General features: G+C 50.0%; 1 protein-coding gene across 1 annotated transcript in view; it reads left to right on the top strand.

Annotated features, from left to right (window-relative positions):
• Window positions 1-20,458, top strand: part of Tspear (thrombospondin type laminin G domain and EAR repeats) — a 190,985-nt gene that overhangs the window by 169,560 nt on the left and 967 nt on the right. The window contains exons 5-11 of the mRNA XM_021174552.1: window positions 943-1,099; window positions 2,827-2,958; window positions 3,568-3,794; window positions 5,469-5,655; window positions 7,506-7,735; window positions 15,297-15,484; window positions 17,704-17,805. Of these exons, the coding sequence (XP_021030211.1) occupies window positions 943-1,099; window positions 2,827-2,958; window positions 3,568-3,794; window positions 5,469-5,655; window positions 7,506-7,735; window positions 15,297-15,484; window positions 17,704-17,805 (1,223 nt within the window). The remainder of the gene's footprint in view (window positions 1-942; window positions 1,100-2,826; window positions 2,959-3,567; window positions 3,795-5,468; window positions 5,656-7,505; window positions 7,736-15,296; window positions 15,485-17,703; window positions 17,806-20,458) is intronic.

Raw genomic sequence — 20,458 nt, forward strand, 5'->3', positions numbered from 1 at the left:
ATCCACACACTCACTCATCCATCCATTCACCCACCCATCCATCCACTCATCCATCCATTCACCCACCCATCCATCCACTCATCCATCCATTCACCCACCCATCCACACACTCATCCATCCATTCACCCACCCATCCATCCACTCATCCATCCATTCACCCACCCATCCACCCACCCACACACTCATCCATCCATCCATCCATCCATCCACTCATACATCTACTCACACATGCATCCACCTATCTATCCATCCATTCACTCACACATCCATACCTCTGTTGTACTCACTGTGGGTGGTATCTGGAGTCCATACCATAGCTGGGATCTACAGTTCTCTGTGGTGCCATAGTAATCACTCTGTGGAAAAATGTCCTTGTGTTATGCTTGAATGGGCAAATGAGAAAACAGGTAGATGGATAGATGCATGGATGGATGGATGCTTGCATGCATGCATGGGGGAATGGATGGATAAGATACATGCATGGGTTGATGACTGGGTGACTAGATGGATGGATGGGTGGTAGGTAGGTGGGTAGATGGATAAATGGATAGATGGATGGATAGGTAGATTGATAGATTTTGAATGAAATGACATTGGTGGCTGGGCAGATGGACAAGTGAGTAAATGAGTGGGTGCATGTATACATGAAGGATGGATGGATGGATGGATGGATGAGTAGATGATAGATAGATCAGTGGATGAATCAATGATGGATGATTGATGAAGGAAGAGATGGAAGAGTAGCTGGGTCAGGTGGAAAGAAATGTGACCTGGTCACTCTAATTCCATGTGAAAAGTCCCTCTCTCACTAAGAGCAGTATGCAGTTGTCCTGTTGTCTTCCCAATAAACCTACTGTCAGACCCCTCTCACTCTGCAGGCTAGCCAGCAAAGTTCTCCAGCAACTATAGATACCAGTGATAACTCATTTTCTTCCTCTCCAGGGTGTGATAAGACAACTGGTTTTGCTGCCTGGATCAGATGCCACCCCACAGCTGTGTCCCAGCAGGAACGCCAGGCTGGCTGAGCTGTCCATCCCCCAGGTGCTGAAGAGGCTCACAGGGAAGCCTGATGATAACGAGGTGCTGAAATATCCCTATGGTTAGTAGGCGGGGCTTGCTTCACACCCCACCCCCACCTCAGCAACACCTGAGTGCACAAGTTCTTTTCTCAGCCTCTCAAGTGTGCACCTCTCAGTGACAGACGGGCAGTTGTCACAGTGACCAGGGGGATACTCAGGGCCATCAGAAAAGCCAGAACCTCCAACCTGTCCCTTGAAGGGCTGTTTTTGGACAGCCTACAGGCAGGCTGTCTTAGTCAGGGTTTCTATTTTTGCACAAACATCATGACCAAGAAGCAAGTTGGGAAGGAAAGGGTGTATTCAGCTTACACTTCCATATTGCTGTCCAAAGGAAGTCAGGACTGGAACTCAAGCAGGTCAGGAAGCAGGAGCTGATGTAGAGCCCATGGAGGGATGTTACTTACTAGATTGCTTCCCCTGGCTTGCCCAGCTTGCTCTCTTATAGAATCCAGGACTACCATCTCAGGGATGGCCCAGTGGGTGGTTCCTCCCACCCTTAATCTCTAATTGAGAAAATGACTTATAGCTGGATCTCATGGAGGCCTTTCCTCAATGGAAGCTCCTTTCTCTGTGATAATTCCAGCTTGTGTCAAGTTGACACCCAAAACCAGCCAGTACACAGACCAAGCACCTTTCTTGGGCCCCTGGGCAGCTGGAAGACATGATGCACATCAAGAAGGCTCCCTCCTCTGGACCCCCGGCCAGCTATTGCTCATGTTTCCCAGCCACTTCCTCCGGGTCATTCTGACCTCGGCCTGGCCCATGCCAAGACCTATCTGTTTCCTGCTAGCCCTTGAAGCCCACAGCATCTCCTAGATGTGCCTTCTCTGATCCATATCTTCTCTGCCCTAGTGTTAAGTTGCAATATTGAGCCGTTTATACAAGTCAGCCCCTGCCTTACAGACTCTGAGAAACCCTCCCCAACTACACATATATCCATGTTCTGTGGAAAGAGGATCAGGTGAGGGACAGAAGTCCCCATCTGTGTGCTGTAGCTGTTCTGCAGCCACGGATGAACTGGGTTACTTGAAAGGGTGGCTGGAAATGAAAAGGACAGGGTGCAAGAGAAGGATGAAGCCAAGACAAAAGTTTCTGATCAAGGCTCAAAGTTTAATAGTCAGTGCTGCGTTTATATAGGGAGAGCCCACAGACTCATCCCTTGTTTCAACTGGATTATGTTGCAAAGCAAGCTCAGCAGGCAATCAACTCCTGTAGGAAACTTATTCCACCTGGGTCTTTAAGGTCCAAACTGTGGCAAGCACTTAAGTTCTATTTAGCCTGCTCAAGGCTGGAGAAAGGGCACAGTGTGTGTTGGGCACTTAGGTTTTTAATGTGTTTCATGGCTGTCTGATGCTGATGGAGCTGTCCCTATAAAGCTAGGACATGAGACCAATGCTGGTACTAGAAGTAGTGAGATCAAAACATACTCAGGAATATTGTCTATGGCTTAGCACCTAGTGCTAAGAAGAGACAGGTCCCTAGGGCAGTTTGGGGCTGTTGAGGGTCCATGGGGTGACAGCAAAAGAACAGAGAGACATGCCCTCCAGGCTGAAGGTGTGTGAGGCCAGCCAGTCACACACAGAGACAGTCATGGTTGGGACCACCCACCATGTCTCCAGTGACCTGTGCTGTCAGGCTCCCTTCAGCCACGTACAAAGGTAAAGGACCATTGGGGCTTAGACACCTTGCATAGAATATTTGTCTAAGGAATCCTGATATGTCAGATCTTCCCTGATCTTCCCCACAGAAGCTGACATGAAAGTAACCCTGGGATCCCGGCCACCGTGTACCAAGGCAGAGGGTGCCCAGTTCTGGTTCGATGCTGCCCAAAAGGGGCTATACCTGTGTGCTGGCAGCGAATGGGTCTCCGTGTTGGCAGGTGAGGCTGGACCCAGAATTCAAACCCCATGGTGTCCTAAGCACATAGAGCAGCTGACTGCATGCCCTCTGGGAAAAGAATATCATTCGTAAGGGCCACTTCAGAGAGTGGAGAGCCACCTCAGTAGCAGATGCCCGTCAGAACAACCCAGGCAAGCCAGGATGTTTTCTCCATAGAATAGGCATGTCCAGTCCCAGAGATGTCCTCAGAACTCCAGGGATGTCAAGACCGTGTGTTCAATCTAGAAACAAGCACACCTAGGGTGTATGAGAGACACTTGGCTGGGCTCTTTCAGCAACTCTTCTCCGATAGCTAGCTAATGTCTGAAAGAGGGTCCAATACAGACACTCAGACCTCTCCTTTATCCTGTTTGAATCTGGGGCTACACAGACCCAAAAGCACCCTATTGGACAGGAGCAGCATCCCTTTAATGAGCCTTTTCCTCAAGGATAAAACGGGGCTCCAAAGAAAATCTTTATAAATCCCAGGGCCCTGGGCATAGATAGGTCTAGGCACCAAGTCATGGCAGGGCTCCTGAAGTCCCTCCCAAGAGAACCCCCAGCTCCGTTCCTATGCACACTGACTAGGTCCCCATCCTCCCATTCCAAGCCAAGACCAAGCTGGACTACGTTGAAGAACACCAGAGTCTGCACACCAACTCAGAGACACTGGGCATCGAGGTGTTCAGCATCCCCGGTGTGGGGCTCTTCGCAGCCGCAGCCAACCGGAAGGCTAGATCAGCCATCTATAAATGGACAGATGGGAAATTTGTCTCCTATCAGAACATCGCCACGCACCAGGCGCAGTCATGGCGACATTTCACCATTGGGAAAAAGGCAAGTCTGTACAGGTGACTTCCCCTTCCCCCGTGTGGGGGTGAGGTGGGGTGGGAGTGGGGTGTGCAGGTTGGAACACCTGCACACTCTGCAGGCCAAAGCTTCTCTTGGGCTTCCAAGCCCTTGCTAGAAGGGATGACTATATATAAGACTCCTATAAGGAGTCTGCTCAGGGCTGGTGAGATGGCTCAGTGGTTAAGAGCACTGACTGTTCTTCCAGAGGTCCTGAGTTCAATTCCCAGGAACTACATGGTGGCTCACAACCATCTGTAATGGGATCCAATGACCTCTTCTAGTGTGCATGAAGATAGCAACAGTGTACTCCCATACATTAAATAAATAAATAAATAAATAAATAAATAAATAAATAAATAAATAAAGGAGTCTACTCAACTCCCCACAGTACAGAAGTGGTCCCAGCTTAAAAGTCTGTCTATTCTTGTGTGACTCACTACAAATCAAAACTGTTCAGACTGGAGATGGGAAAATGGCTTGGTTGGTAGAGTGTTTGCCTAGCATGCACAGATCCCTGAGTTAGACCCAGCAGTACATAAACTGGGTATGATAGCTTATAATCCTAGTAGCCAGGGAGTAGATCAGACATTCAAAATCATCCCTAGCTACATTAGACCGTTTCAAAATGCACTAACTATTGGAGTAACCTCACTGGGCCGACTGCAATGTAGGAAGCATCTCATCGTGAGTATCTCATCTACCACACTGGCCACCCAGGATGTGAAAATGGACGTCAGTACCAGCTCTCTGGAGGTCCTTCCACCTGGGATAGAGTGAGCAGAGGACCTGGACTGGGAGAGGGTATTCACACCAGGAGAGGGTATTCACACCAGGAGAGGACATTCACACCAGGAGAGGGTAGTCACACCAGGAGAGGGCATTCACACCAGGAGAGGGTAGTCACACCAGGAGAGGGCATTCACACCAGGAGAGGGCATTCACATCAGGAGAGGGCATTCACACCAGGAGAGGGCATTCACACCAGGAGAGGGTAGTCTCACCAGGAGAGGGCATTCACACCAGGAGAGGGTAGTCACACCAGGAAAGGGCATTCACACCGTGGCAGGAGAAGGGAATGTTTTCTTCCCAACTCCCCCAGCCTGCATGGCAGGATACTATCCTGAAGACAGCATTGTGAGGATGTCTCCAAGGACTCTTGCTCAGCAGAGCCCCGCCGCCGCCCCCCCCCACACACACACACTAGGGATGAACCAGGTAAAACCTGCTGCTACCCAGTAGGGATACAATGCATCCAGTGGTAGTGTTACCAATAGGTTTTCCCAAATAGCATCTGAAAGTTTTTCATTTTCTTTGTGATTTAAAAACTAAGAATAAGTTTACATTCAAGAAATACTGGGAAACAGAAAAACAAAGGAAGGAGACATTTTGTCCCTAAACGAATGCATGCTTTCTTCCATTTGCATGCGGGCAATGCACACAATATCACATGGGAACTGATATGAAAACTGGGTTTTCTGTCCCTGGGAGAGCCACACAGCCATGCAACATCAAACCCTGAGCATGTCCCAGCACCAGGACTCTGGTGTTCACTCAGTCTGTCCTGTACCCTTCCCTGTAGATGTGGGAAAGATGCTGAAGTTCAGACTCCTACAGATTGGGCTCCAGGTCTGGTTTCAATGTAAGGTAATACTTTTTCAGATCTTCCTGGCTGTGGCCAACTTTGGACCAAATGAAAGGGGTCAAGAGTTCTCTGTCATCTACAAATGGAGCCCCAGAAAGCTGAAGTTCACCCTTTACCAGAGGATTGCCACCCACAGCGCTCGTGACTGGGAGGCCTTTGAGGTGGATGGAGAGCACTTCCTGGTGGTAGCCAACCACCGAGAAGGTAAGGCAGATGTGTCCTTTGACCTGGAAGGAAACCATTGCATACTTTGTGAGCAAGGGTGAATTTTTCATCTTCTTTATTTATTTATTTATTTATTTATTTATTTATTTATTTATTATATGTAAGTACACTGTAGCTGTCTTCAGACACTCCAGAAGAGGGCGCCAGATCTTGTTACGGATGGTTGTGAGCCACCATGTGGTTGCTGGGATTTGAACTCTGGACCTTCAGAAGAGCAGTCGGGTGCTCTTACCCACTGAGCCATCTCACCAGCCCCTTATTTTCTTTTTTTTTTTTTTTTTAATTTTTTTTTTTATTTTATTTTTTTTATTTTTTTATTTTTCATCTTCTTAAGAATATATATATATATATATATATATATATATATTAAGTTGGGGCTTGGAAATGGTTCTGTCAGTAAAGTGCTTGTCCTACAAACCTGCATTTGATAACTACCATCTACAAAAAATAGCTAAGCATGGCGCCACACCTTTGTAATCCCAGCACTAGGGTAGAGGATACCAGGGAGTCACTGCAGCCAGTGCAGCCTGATTGGTGACCCCCAGGCCATTGAAAGGCCTTATCTCAAAAAGACATGGTGGACACTGGAGATTGGCCTGTAGCCTTCATATGAACATGTCACATGTATATATGCACACCCACCCACCCACACAAACATGTGCACACACACACACACAAACACTAAGTCATGCCTGACCAATTTCCTACAGCTTACCCCTGAAATACGTGGTCAGAGGTAGTCCACCTAAACTCCATCACAGCGGCAGATCACCTAGATTAGGAAAACAGGGAAGCCATGTGGTTCCTGCCCACCAGCGAAGCCACTGGACTCCGGCATGGACTGTATCCAGCAGCTTGCCTCCTAATTGTGAGGAAGAGCCAAATCAACACAGCTAGCCGGTGGCATACTGACCATAAACCAGGCAGTAGACGGAACATTAATGTCAATGGGGGTGTGGCCATAGAGGGAGCCAGTTAAGAGGCTGCCATTGCTGCTTCCCTGAAAGCAAGCATGGACTCCAAAATGTCAGAGCATGTGGCACAGCCTGGGCTGGCTGGGGAACCTGGGGTCTGAGTCAGGCCCTTGGCATTATGGTGGCCAAGTCTTCCCAAACCAAGGATAGATGTCTCAGGGGCCAGCTGCATGGTTGCTCTGAACCATCTCTCTGGAGACTCCACAGCCCAGTATCCACCCAAGTGTGCATCTTACCAGGCAGCCTGGGAGGTGAAGCCTCAACCATTGCACTCAGAGGAGCCCAAGACCCTGCCTGACAACAGGGTACCCCAAAGCATGAGTGCTCCTGCAGAGCAGGCACTGGAGAGGAGGACCACAAGAGAAGACCTTTTAGGAAGGGCCATAAGAGACATCCCTATAATCACAGAGGAGGACCTCCAGGGAGCACCACAAGAGAGAGTCTCCAGAGAACACCCTAGGAGATGCATGCAAGGAGCATCATGAGGGAGGACCTCTCCAAAGGGCACCATGGGGGAGGACTTCCATAGAGCATCACGAGAAACACCTGGGGAGCACTATTCAGGGAAGATGTCTAGGGAGCACCATGGGGAGAAGTTTTAGACAAAGTGAGGGTGGTATGAGCAGGAAAGGGCCAAGACAGGAGGAGGTGAGGCTGGAGGAAGGTCCAGATGGCCTGCAGGTTTTTCCCTCTGCCCATGCAGGCTCAGAGGTTGGGGACAGAGATTGCCTGAGGGGTGCAGTAAGGGAGGGACTTGGGGATACAAGGAATGGGCACAGTAGCTGTCTGTGTCCTGCAAGCAGCCGCGAACCCCAGGGGACAGCGCCCCTCCCCCAGCTCTGACCTTGGTTCCAGGGGACAACCACAACATCGACAGCATGGTCTACAGGTGGAACCCCAGCAGCCAGCTATTTGAAGCCAATCAGTCCATTGCCACGTCGGGTGCCTACGACTGGGAGTTCTTCACCGTGGGGCCTTACTCCTTCCTGGTGGTGGCCAACACCTTCAATGGCACCTCCACCCAGGTGCATTCCCACCTGTACATCTGGCTTGTCGGGGCTTTCCAGCTCTTCCAGTCGTTCCTGGTAAGGAGCCTGGGTTCTCAAGTGCACAGTGCCGTGGACCCCGTGTGCCGTGTGTGATGTGTTTATATAAAGATAAAGAGAAGGGAAAATATGTTTTATGGAGTTGTGGTGAGATCTATACCGCAGGCTCATGTCAAGGCATCCCCTCCCCCTGAGGGACCGGCCACACAACGGTATAGTATAGAATAGAGTTTATTCAGGGCACAGGGAGGGGAGTTAAGAGGGTGGTAGAGGCAGAGAAAGCAGAGGGAAAGAAAGAGTAGAGAAGTAGAAGAATAGAGGGCAGCCATGAGCACGTGGTGGGGGGAGGGAAAGTAAGAGCAAGAAAGCAAGGAGAGGGCAAGCAGCCCCTTTTATAGTGGGTCAGGCCTACCTGGCTGTTGCCAGGTAACTGTGGGGCGGAGCTTAGACAGAATGCTAACAGTGTGTGACTGCTGGATGGGATGACCAAGGGGCAGGGCTCTGAAAGCTAGCATAGTATGACCCTGACCCAGTGCCCAAGTGCTTGTCCCTCCTGAATGCTACAAGGCCAAGTGTCTTTCCAGGTGGTCTGAGCCCTCACTGCTTCTATTTCCTTTTGAGGAAAGTCTGAGTGTTTTGAACCTGAGTTACTAAGAAGGGCAGCTGGGTGCTCACAGTAGGCCTCCCCATGGGCCACAACCTCCCTACCCCCCACCCCGATCTGATCAGTCAGTGTCTGTGGCTCTCCAGGACTCCAGGGTGTTTCAAGGCAACTTGCACTAACCAGGGGCAGAGGGGATCGGGTGGGGGTACAGTATCCCCTTTTGACTTGGAAGCCCAGTGGCTGGTCCTCCACCCCTGCTGGCAAGACCTCAGAGTATCTAGATTTGTGGCACAACACAGTTTTATGATTCACTGCCCGTGAGGGCTGCACTGGATCGCAATAGCTTTGCAGAGACTAGCAGAGCTCCCAGCAGTGACCTTAGTGGGGGTGGGAGTGGGGGTGGGGGCTGGCACAGCCAGAGGCCTGCAGCCAGTCTGCATTTAGCACAGGGTTAAAGCAGAACCCTGAGCCTTAGGGCCGGCTGATTCCATGCTGCACAGGAGGGCAGCCCCAAGAGTGACTCTGCTGAAGGAGGGGGAGGGACACAGCTGGAACAGTAGCAGAGGGCAGGGTGCAGAGGCAGAGACAGCTGGAAGCTCGGGGAATCACCAAAGACACATAGAGGAGGGACTGGCTCAGCCCTGCTGGAGCTACAGGCTACCCTTATAAGCAGCGCACCTCCCCCCCAAAACTTCTCAGCACCCACAGAAGTCTACTTTCATGCTTTGCCAATGTCTTTCTTCCTTTGCTTAAATCCTTTCAGCTCTGGAGATGCCTTAATACATTCACTGTTTGTCTTTTTGCAATGTCATGAAACATGAGCTTTGAAGCAAACGAGACTGCATACCCTGTACGTACCTGCAAGCTGTGGGGATACACACCCACCTCTGCAGGGCGTGCCTTTCTGGAAGGGTCTGTGGGGCAGGGACTCAAACCTGGCAAGCTCCCATCCGTAGGGCAGGCACTCCCAGGGCACCATGGCTAAGTGCACAGTGGTTCCAGGCATCAGGAATCTTACAGCCTAGGGCCAGGGTCAGAGCAGAGATGGACTGCCACGGGTTGGGGTAGGGGAGAGTGGAGTGGTGCAGACAGAGACTCTTGAAAGGTGCATTCCTTGGCCACACCCTCCAGGGTTTCAAGCGTCTCAGTAGAAATGCCAGAGACTTCCTCTTAGAGCAGAGACTTCCGTGATGGGGTCCTTGGTCCATTGCTCCAGCAGAATACCTGAGGCAGGGTGATTTGTAAGCCAAGGAAGTTTATTTGGCTCACTGGTCCAGAGGCGGGAAGCTCGAGGGCATATAGCCTTGGAATGAACAAAGTGAGGCTTCTACACAGCACAGAGAGTGGAAGGATGAGTGGAGCAGAAGAGACAAAGCGGGAGAGCTACCACGTGGTATACCAGCACGTTCTCATGACTTCAAAAAAAAAAAAAAATTGACCCAGACAGGCCTGGCAGACCTCATCTTCCCAGCTAAATCAGGTTCCAAGCCTCCATGTGAGTTTGTGGAGACATGCCAAATTCAGGCCACAGCAGTCTAGAGACAATGGCTTCCTTACTAGGGCAGACGTGGCTTAGTGGCAGATGCTGACAGACATCCAGGAAGCTGAGAGACACACCTGTTCATGGGAGCTGGAGCAGACACCAGAAGATGCTACATAGGCTGAGCCTGAGGTTTCCTGAGTCTAAAATAGGGCAGCCGTTAAGCAGGAGAGAAACCTTGACTCCAGGACTGGTGAAGGGGTGGGGCCAGAGATACTGTCCTCTGAGCGGAAAGGGGATGGGACATGACGCTTGTGGGTAGCAAGAACAGCAAGGCCCACCAAGAGGTGGGACACAGAAAGGACAAACCATGCCCCATCTTCTGCCCAGGCCTCAGAAAGGGCAGGAGAAACCATACACATACAAACATGCTTACACATGCATGTTCACATGCATGCATTGCTGACACAGGCTCATGTGAACACTTTTGAGAGCCCCTGTGCCTATACTGTTGTTTCTACACATTTTCCTTCTCATGAACCCCACTCTCCCTCTTTCCTTCCCCTCCCTCCCTCACTCCCTCCATTCCTCCATCCCTCCTAGGAGCTTACAGACATCCATAATGCCATTTCATACCAAGGATCCTAAAGAGCAAAGGGCAGACCCTCCCCATCACCAGGTGTTTACACCGGGCATCAGAGCTCCAACCAGTGACAGTGTCCGGCCTTTTGCCCCAGATTGCGGGTCCCAAGGTGGTGATAGCAAGGCCAGGGCCAGCTTCCCATTCACCTGCCTGGATGGTTCTAGAGTGGGCCTTGAAATCAAAGTGTGCTCTGGGGACCAGACCAGGCTATGTGTCAGCAATAGAGAGCTCATGTAGCACACACAGGCCTTGGGTTCAAACCTCAGCTCTGAAAAAAAAAATCACTCCACTAAGTAGAAAGCGCACAGATCAGTCACACAGCCTCAGAACCAGCTCTGGGCACCACACAGGTGGGAATTTGCTTCTGAGGTTACTAAAGACTTTGATCTTGCAGCTGCCAGTGTTCTGTGGTTTGGGAGGCGTCAGTAAGGTTTGTGGGAGCAGGGCAGAGACATCAGCAGCTACCTGGTTCGCAGGAGTAGGTAATGACCTCATCAGACATGATGTCAGAATAACACTGAGTGAGTCCTGAAGGTCAGGACTGTTGCTCACAGATACTTGCATGTGCAAGAGTGTGTGTTGCATGAACACATGTCCCCAGCATGACCACCCTTGGGGCCTGGCCATAAGGATGCCTCGCTGCCTTGGTTGCCTGGTCTGTGACATGGGTATGGTCAGAAAGCATCCCTCTCAGGCCAGCAGCACCTAGACGGCCCTTGGATGCTTCTGCTCTGGGCTATGTTAAGACCACGGCATACCTGTGACTTCTGCATTCACCCAGATAGAATCTGGCCCTGACCTTTGCTGGTTGAGAAGGCACCAGATATGGGGGAGACCTCTGTGATCAGGCAAGAGCACATAGAGGGTCATTGGGAGTTGGTTAGGTAGTGCGCTGTGCTCAGGGACCTCAGGAGTGCATCTCCTGGCAACCTTGGGTGCCTACTTGGCCTGAGTGCCCACTGTGAGGGGCCTCTGATTGACTGTCCTCCCCAGCAGCTGAGGCAGCCCTGGCTGTGAATTCTCCTTCCCTCCTCTCCTGGCACTCCTGGACCATAGAAACATCCTCATTCCCTCCATCCCCCCAGCCCCATCAAAGCCAGGCCCATCCTTTTATGCCCGGCTACTAATCCATTGATGGCAGCCTTTGTATCCTACCCACCTTAATGGGAGCTGTGGGATGCCAGGTGTTCCTGGCAGCAGCTCCTGGAAGTGCCATTATCCTGCCAAGGTACTCTGGTGGCACACACCCAAATGCTTGGACAGCAGGCAGCTCTCTTGGGGGGAATTCCTCTGAGAGAGAGGGAAGGCATTCTAGCCCAGAAGGTATCTGACTATCTGGGCTCCAGCACCAGGAGCAATCTAAGCCACAGTGCCTGATCTAGCCTGTGGCTGCCCTTTCACCTCTGAGTGGGAGGGGCTTGCAGTGGAGGTAGTGAGAACTTGGGGGCTGGTGGGGGGGGTCTGGTAGCTGGCTCTGGGAATCCTTGCAGCCAGTGACTAGTTAGCTGTGAGCCAGCCACTTGGCCAGCTAAGGGTTCTGAGATTGAGTTGGCTGGGTCCCTGCAGGTCTCCACCAGTCCCTGTCAGACACTCCCAAGGAACCATGGACAAAGTGAATCTTAGATAAATGAAAAAAAAAATTTATAGGATTATATCCCAACTATTGTGAGGGATATAGGGAGAATAGAATATCATTTATCAAGTACTTGATATTGGGGGGTACCAATAAGTCAGCACCCTGGCCCTGGCCCACCTGGCTCAAAGAAAGGACAGGAGCTTGAGCTGCCTCTGAGCCCCACCTACCTGAGCACACAGCAGGCTCTGTGTCTCTCTTAGGGACACAGCAGACTCTCCAAGGGGTGACTGAAGCCCCTGACCCAGCACCTGTCCAGTGGGGTGAGCCTCACATACCCCATGAGGAAGGACTCCTGACATACATTAGCTTCTGCCATTTCTGTGCCCCAAAGCTGTCTCTGTCTCCCCAGGCCTCTCCAGAGTGGCTTCCTTCACCTCTGCTCCCCACATGCTCTTGGTGTCCTGCTAGTTTTGCTTCCCTGAAACCCTTTCCTGCCTTCCCATCCACCGACTCCCTCTCCTTCCCCTATACTTCGGCCACTCTTCTGCACTCCCAAAGCTCCACCTCCAGCTCTGGGCTTCTGAGTGGCAGGAAAGACGCTTAGCTGCTCCCTGGGGCTGTCCTGGCCCCAGCAGGAAGGTGACACCTCTCACACAGGTCCAGGAGAGCCTCCTGCTACCTTGGGGTGGCACAGAACAGCCATGACCAGGGCTTCCTGTGCAAATCCCTTCAGGCCCCATTAATGCAGGTGAGCAGACAGCAAGCAGTTCAGAGCTGAAAAGGAAGCCTTGGTGATCCCAAGGGAGATGCATACTGTGTGGGTGTGTATATACATTCACACAGGCCCCTGCCTATATACATGTTCAGACACCACACACTTTCAGGTGTGCGCATACATTTTTGTGTGTGTGCACAGACATTGTGTATGTGTCATACACGTGTGTGGACATGTATGTGCACACACAGATTTCTGTGCATATACATACATGTGCACATGTGCTGTGAGCATGAGAGTGCACCTGTGTGTTTGTGAGTGTGTATGCCTGTAGGGATGTAACATGTATGTCATTGGCAGGGACTATTTTCTCAGCACTTAACTTGCAAGAAACAATACGGTGGTATTCAGGGCACTACCTGTGTTCTGCCCTGCTTGGGTGGGGGTCTGGCAGTCTGAAGGTGCTGCGGGTTAACTGGAGTAGTCCTGGGACTGGTCCCAGCAGTTGGACACAGCCCTGTGAGAAGGTAGGCTGATCCAGAAAGTCTCCGCCCTGCCCCAGGACTTTGTGGCCCAGGACTCCTGGACCTCTTGTCCTCCAGAGTCTCACCCCTCAGGTGAAGCTTAGGCCCCTCAGGCGTCTCAAGCTCATTCTGGATCAGTCTCCCAGCTGCCTCCTCTTTGGATTCCCAGCTGGTTCTTGCCCCACTACCTGGGCAGCTGAGCTCAGCGGGTATTGGCGCCCTCTGTTGTCTGTGGAGAGAATGCTGTTACGTTCTGCTGGCTAGCCAGACTGTGAACATCTTGGATTGTGTGCAGACAAGGAGTTAACTGACCTATACTGAGGGCAGGTTTAATAATAATAATAATAATAATAATAATAATAATAATAATAATAATAATAATAAATAATAATAATAAATAATAATAATAATAAAAACCTCCAGAGGAAGGCTGTAAAGTGCTTACCTATCAATTGGTCCCTAAAACCCTGGTTAAAAAGTTAGGAGTGAGTAGGCCAGCAGTGGCATATGCCTTTCATCCCAGCACTGGGAGGCAGAGGCAGCGGGATCTCTGAGTTCGAGGCCATCCTGGTCTGCAGAGTGAGTTCCAGGACAGCCAGGGCTACACAGAGAAACTCTGTCTTGAAAACAACAACAACAACAGCTAGGTGCGTAGTAAGTAAACAAGTGCTTGTAATCTTAAATTCTAGAGAGACAGAGAAGAGTGACCCCTGGGGCTGACCGATAGCTTAATCGATGAACCCCAGGTCCTACGGAGAGACCCTCTCTCCGAAAATAACAAAGCAAATGGTTACTGGGTGATACTACTTGAGGTTGACCTCTGACCTCCACACACATGTGCACACATATGTATGTATATCTGCACATATGAACACACACATGGAAATCCCAGAGCCATTTCCTACACTGGCTGTGCAAGATGCCCTTCAAGCAGGAGACTTCTCTGCTCAGTGGAAGCAAGGGCATGTGACTGACCTGTCTGGAGCACAGTCTACAGCATGGCTCACTCTGTACCCAGCTAGGACAACCTGGGTCAGCCCCAGGATAGCCTGCCTTGCTCAGAGAAGCAGCTGCTGGCTGTGTGGCTTGAACATTCCTGTCCTGGGTTCAGGTCCCTATTGTTCACTGAGAATCCCAACAGATGCTGGCCCAAGGTATTATCCCGAGACATAGGGGAATCACCTAACGAACATTCCAGGAGGAATCAACTGTACCCAAATGCAGGGTTCACCCCTGTCCCCATAGGACTTGTGTCCCTGGCTAGTAGTCATGGTGATTCCTTATAGCAGTTGCATGTGCTGTTTTCGCCCTCTGAGGAGAGTTGAGCTTCTAACAATTAGCTCTCGGTCCCATTGGCCTCTGGAAGTTAGGTTCTAGCTTTTGCTTTGCTGTGTCTATGTTCTGCTTTTAGTTCCAGGCCTGAGTTCTGCGCCCTCCACCTTCCTTGCTCCTGGGCAGCCTTTCTGTTGAGGCCCTGAGATCATACGGTGGCAGCCTCGGCTCTCAGATGGACAGTAGTTCCTGATTTAGCTCTTCCTCTTGCCACAGGCTCCACCCCTCACCTCCACAAGGCAGCTTCTTCTCTTTGTGTAGCTCAGGGCAGAAGATACAGACTTGAGCAGGAGCTAAGACTGCAGAGCCCCTGGCTGTGGCTTGGGGTTCCTGAACACTGCACTATCCTCAACCTTAGACCCCCATACAGGCTAGCACGTTCCTCCCTATGCCCTGGCCTCCTGTCCCTCTGTCTTCTTAGGTAGTCACATACTTACTAGGGCTTTCCTAGTGACATTCCCTCTTGCTCAGGGCCTCCTCCTGGACCAGGATAGTGAATGTCTCCAGCCCACTCCTTCCACCACCTCACACCTCATGGGGCTGAGTGACCTCTGGAGAAATCAGGCAGAGGAACTCTGTTTTAGAGTCTTGGTAAAAGGATGGCAGCCAGGTGGCCTCGGTGGAAGAGCTGGCTCTAGGACACCGGGCACGGTGGTGATGATATTAGTGTCTTGGGACGGGAGCCATCCTCACCAGGCCTCCCCCACCGCTTTTCATTTGCTCCAGACATTCGGCGCCGCAGACTGGGAGGTCTTCCACATTGGCGAGAGGATCTTCCTTGCGGTGGCAAACAGTCACAGCTATGATGTGCAGATGCAGGCACAAAATGACACCTACATCCTCAGCTCTGTCATCTACGAGCTGAACGTCACCGCTCAGACCTTTGTCAAGTTCCAGGACATCCCCACCTGCAGGTACCAACCAGGTGGTTGCAAGGGCAGAGTGAGTTGATGGGTGGGTGACACAGGAAAGGCCTGCCGGGGTCATCCCCAACTTCCTCCCAGGACACTTATCCAAAGCAGGTAGACATGATAATGAGGACCATCGCTGTGGCTGGCCCTGTATCTGTGGCTGCTTTCTTTTCACAAGAAAAGCCTACGGGCTGGAGAGATGGCTCGGGAGTTAAGAGGACTGACTGCTCTTCCGAAGGTCCTGAGTTCAAATCCCAGCAACCACATGGAGGCTCACAACCATCCATAATAAGACCTGACACCCTCTTCTGGTGTGTCTGAAGACAGCTACAGTGTACTTACATATAATAAATAAATACATCTTTTTTAAAAGAGAGAAAAGTCTAGCGATGTGAGTTCACCAAGAGAAAGCCCTCCACAAGGAGAAATAGTTTGTCTGTCATGACACACGCATGAGCATCAGGGAGGTCCAGGACCTCAGACAGGTGTCGCCTCCCACCATGCGCTGCTAGATCCTGACCCACCTGCTCTGCAGGGCCACCACCTCAGCACTGAGAAGGCAGAGTTGTCCCCGCTCTCGTGGCGTTCCTCTGCGAGGACTCTCACTACCTCCAAGAAAACCTCAGCTGCAGCTACACTGTCCCGACAGTGACAGTGACAGCGGAGTCACAGGGTTGAGCTTCAGGCTAGGTCCAGTGTGGTTACCAACCTAGAATGCAGCAGGAACTGGGAACTCCCACGGGGCTCTTTATTCCTTAAGAGCTATTAGAGACATTCGCCGCCCCTCCTGAGTGCCAGGTACTCCTCAGCCTGAGAGAGAAAATAATGAGGGAATTTAGACTCTTCCAAGAAAGACTCTAAGGCCAACAGTCAAGTAAATGTAAGGTTGATAGCTGTCGCATCACAGGTCACACAGGTATTGTGTGTTCATGGGGATGCACGGCCATAAAGGTGCAAGGGGGATCGTGGCAAGGCAGCACACAGACTTCCTGGCTGTGGTCCAGGAAGGTAAGAAAGGGAGGAAGGGCTTCTACTTTGGCCCACTCTTTGATTGACAGGTACCCACAATGTTTAGTTTTGACAATCTCACATATATGGTTTTTTTAATCTAAAAATAAAAATAACACCTGGGACAAAGAACAAAAAGAGGAAATAGTAATAATGTCCAGCCCAGCTCAGAACCAGTCTCAACAGAGCTGCCTGTGGGGCTCTGGACCCAGTGGCCCATGGAGGGAGTCATATTGCCATACCAGACTCCCACATCTGGAGCTGGGAGTCTGCTGAGAGTTAGGTTTAGAATAAAGCACAAAGTAGGCCTTTTGAAAGAAAGCAAGTGGAACAAGAAGGTGGGGTTGGAAACTGTAGAAGAGCTGAAGAGACAGCTCAGTGGTAAAGAGTGCTTGCTGCAATTCCAGGGGACTCAGAATTCAGTTTCCAGGTCCTGCATTGGGGCAGCGCTGAATCCTCTGTAACTCCAGCTCCAGGTGGAATCTGATGACATGCCCCCTACTGGCCGCCATGGGCATTGCACTCACACAAACACTGGCACACATACACACATGCATGCACACATACACTTAAAAATGAAGATAGGTAGGGCATAGTGGCAAACACCTTTAACCCCAGCACTCGGGAGGCAGAGGCAGGCGGATTTCTGAGTTCGAGGCCAGCCTGGTCTACAAAGTGAGTTCCAGGACAGCCAGGGCTATACAGAGAAACCCTGTCTCAAAAAATCGAAAAACCAAAAACCAAAAACCAAACAAAACAAAACAAAAAAGGAGATAGATCTTTTTGTTATCTTGTCTCCCCACCCCCCACCCCCCCGGAGCTGAGGACCGAACCCAGGGCCTTGAGCTAAATACTCAACCCCTTAAAATTTTTTTGCTTTGTTGGATTTATAATTTTTTTAAATGTGCATTGGTGTTTTACCTGTGTGTATGCTGTGTGAAGATGCCAGATCCTTTGGAACTAGACAGTTGTGAGCTGCCACATGGGTGCTGGGAATTGAACCCAGGTCGTCTGGAAGAGCAGACACTGTTCTTAACCTCTGAGCCATCCCTCCAGCCCCAAGATAAATCTTAAAAACAGAAGGAAGGAAGACGTTGCATGGTGGGAGAGTGAAATGTAACTCAGGAGACAAGACCTGCCCAGAATCCAACATGGGGCCTGGCATCGGCTCTGCAAAGGCTTTAGTGTCTTTACCCCACCCCCTGTCTCCTCAGTGCCCTGGACTGGGAGTTTTTCTCCGTGGGAGAAGATCACTTCCTGGTGGTTGCGAACTCCTTTGATGGAAACACCTTCTCAGTGAACAGTATTATTTACAGGTAAGGACTGCTGAAGGCCAGTGGCCATCCTCTCACCTCAGGGTTCATAGTGTGGGGTTGGGGTGGGGGTGGGGAACTTCCGTCCCCTCACAGGTGCCCCCAGGCTCAGAACAAATCAAGAGCATCAGCCTGAGGGTGTGTTTTCCCAGCTGTGACCAGGGCAGGGCATCTGGTGCCAGTCTGTATCGGCTACATCCTGAGGGCCACACCCCTCCAATAATGACTGTCCGCTAATGATGCATAGATGCGGTGCCCTAAGTAGGAATTTATGGGGCCTGGTTTTCCTCTTATATTGAGACACTCTCCTTGCTTTTTTACCTAGTAGTTCTTGAGTGTTTAACCATGAGTGGGTCAGTTCCGTTCCCAACATTTTGTCAGTTTTTGCATCTAGTCACCTGAACACATTGTCTAATGATTCTAAAGGCTTCTCTTTTGGGAGGAGGCTCAGTGTGGGACCCTCTCCACACTGGCTGTCTCTGCCATGAAGGTAGCGGCAACCTTACCTGGCAAGGCTTAGTTTCTATTGTTTAGTTTCCTAACTAGCACAAAGTTCCAGAACTGTCTTGGACAGCAACAGTGGTAACCAACAGTTCTGCTTGTGGCTTTGATATAATGGCCATTGCTAGGGAGATGCTGAGCGACCTGCCTGGCTCCTGATTTCTTTCGGCATCCATAGCACTCCAGGTGGGAGTTGTTGATCTGCTGGTGTGATGATGGACAGCGGACAATGAGAGATTTGTTCTGAGCTGCGCCACTGAGGCCAACTCGGACATTCTTCATCCCAGATTCTAATAGCCAACTCCCAGAATTTCTGCATCCTTCCAGATTCCAGCTGTAGGTCAGACTCTGGTTTCTGAGAGGAAGTGAAGTTTGTCTGTGACATTCTATAATCTATAACATTATAAGACTACAACACAGCTTCCCTCTGCACTTGTCACCAGGACAATTTCTGGGACCTCTTTGTGACCCCATCTCCCTCACGCTCACCTGCTTCTTCAGGTCTCCACTCTCCTGAAATGCTCCAGTCACCTATAGTTTATTAGAAAGTTATGGCTTTGCTTAGACCTTCAGACTCATTGCTGTAGTCTTTTGAACATGATAAAGTAAATTCTAAAGGGATGTTAAAGAAGAGATGGCTCGGTGGCTAAGAGCACTCGCTGCTCTTTCAGAAGATCCCCCCACCCCAATTCAGTTCTCAGCACCCACATGGTGACTCCCAACCACTCATAACTCCAATTCCATGCACACAGTCTGGAAAGGTCACAAGACTATTCCAAATCACAGGACACATACCACACACACATAAAAGCAAAACACTCATACACATAAAATAAAAGAAATACATTTGAAAGAAAAGATGAATTTATGTTGAAAAATAATGGTGGCCAAGAAACTTCTGAAAATACTTGGGAGATGTCTCAGTAAAGTGCTTACTGAAAAGGACCCAAGTTCAATCCCCAGCCCCTCGACAAAAGCCAGTCCATGTGTGTAATCCCAGCACTGGGGCGGTGGAGATAAACCTGACTCTGGATTTCTTTGTTCAGCTGTCCCAGCCAATTCAATGAGCTGTGGGTTCAGTGAGAGATCCTGAGAAAACGGGGATGATTGAGAAAGATACCCTAAAGATACCTATCTCTGACCTCCACACACATGTGCATGCAAACAAGCACATAAACACACCCCACATACATACACATAGACATACATACACACATAGACACATACCACATACACATCACACACACATACATACATAGACACACATAGATGTACACACAACATACACACACACACACAAACACACACACACACACGCAGGAATAATGAAGGAAAAACCTGTTAATGTATAAATAAACTAGGTTTGGTTTTGCCTAAAGTGAACTGACAGGTGACTGGGCTGAAATATGGCTCAATAAATATATGGCTCACTTGCCTGCCACGCCTGAGCCGTGGTCCCACGTCCAACACTGCAAAATAAATTTTAAAAAATAGGCAGGGAGAATGGAATACAGCCAGGAACAACTAGAAATCCATGGTCACCTAATCCAATAAATTATTGAATTCTAAGTCAATGGAAAAGGATGTGTTGTGTTGTGTATAAAATATCTCATAGAATCACCTATGGAAAACAGAGCAAAGCTATTGCTACTTTGCATCCATGGACAAAAATTAATTTTATATGGATTAAAGATCCAAACATGAGCAGTGGTGGAGTACACCTTTAATCCCAGCACTCAGGAGGCAGAAGCAGGCAGATCTCTGAGTTCCAAGCCAGTCTCATCTACAGAGTGAGTTCCAGGACAGCCGGGGCTACACACAGAAGCCCTGTCTTGAAAAACAAGCAAAGAAACAAAAAATCCAAATGTAAAACACTTCAACAACAAAAAGAGTAGAAATGCAAAGTGGCCTCATGTCACGTCAAACATGTAGAAGCTGCCATCTGGGGAGAGCACAGGACTGTTCAAAATCAGAGAGGAGTCTCTCAACACACACACACACACACACATATACACACACACATATACACACACACATACACACACACATACACATACACACATATACACACACATACACACACACACACAAACACACACACACATACACACACACGCACACACACACAAACACATACACACACGCACACACACAC

This window comes from Mus caroli, chromosome 10, assembly GCF_900094665.2.
Source record: "Mus caroli chromosome 10, CAROLI_EIJ_v1.1, whole genome shotgun sequence".
In the NCBI taxonomy this organism is placed as follows: Eukaryota; Metazoa; Chordata; class Mammalia; order Rodentia; family Muridae; genus Mus; species Mus caroli.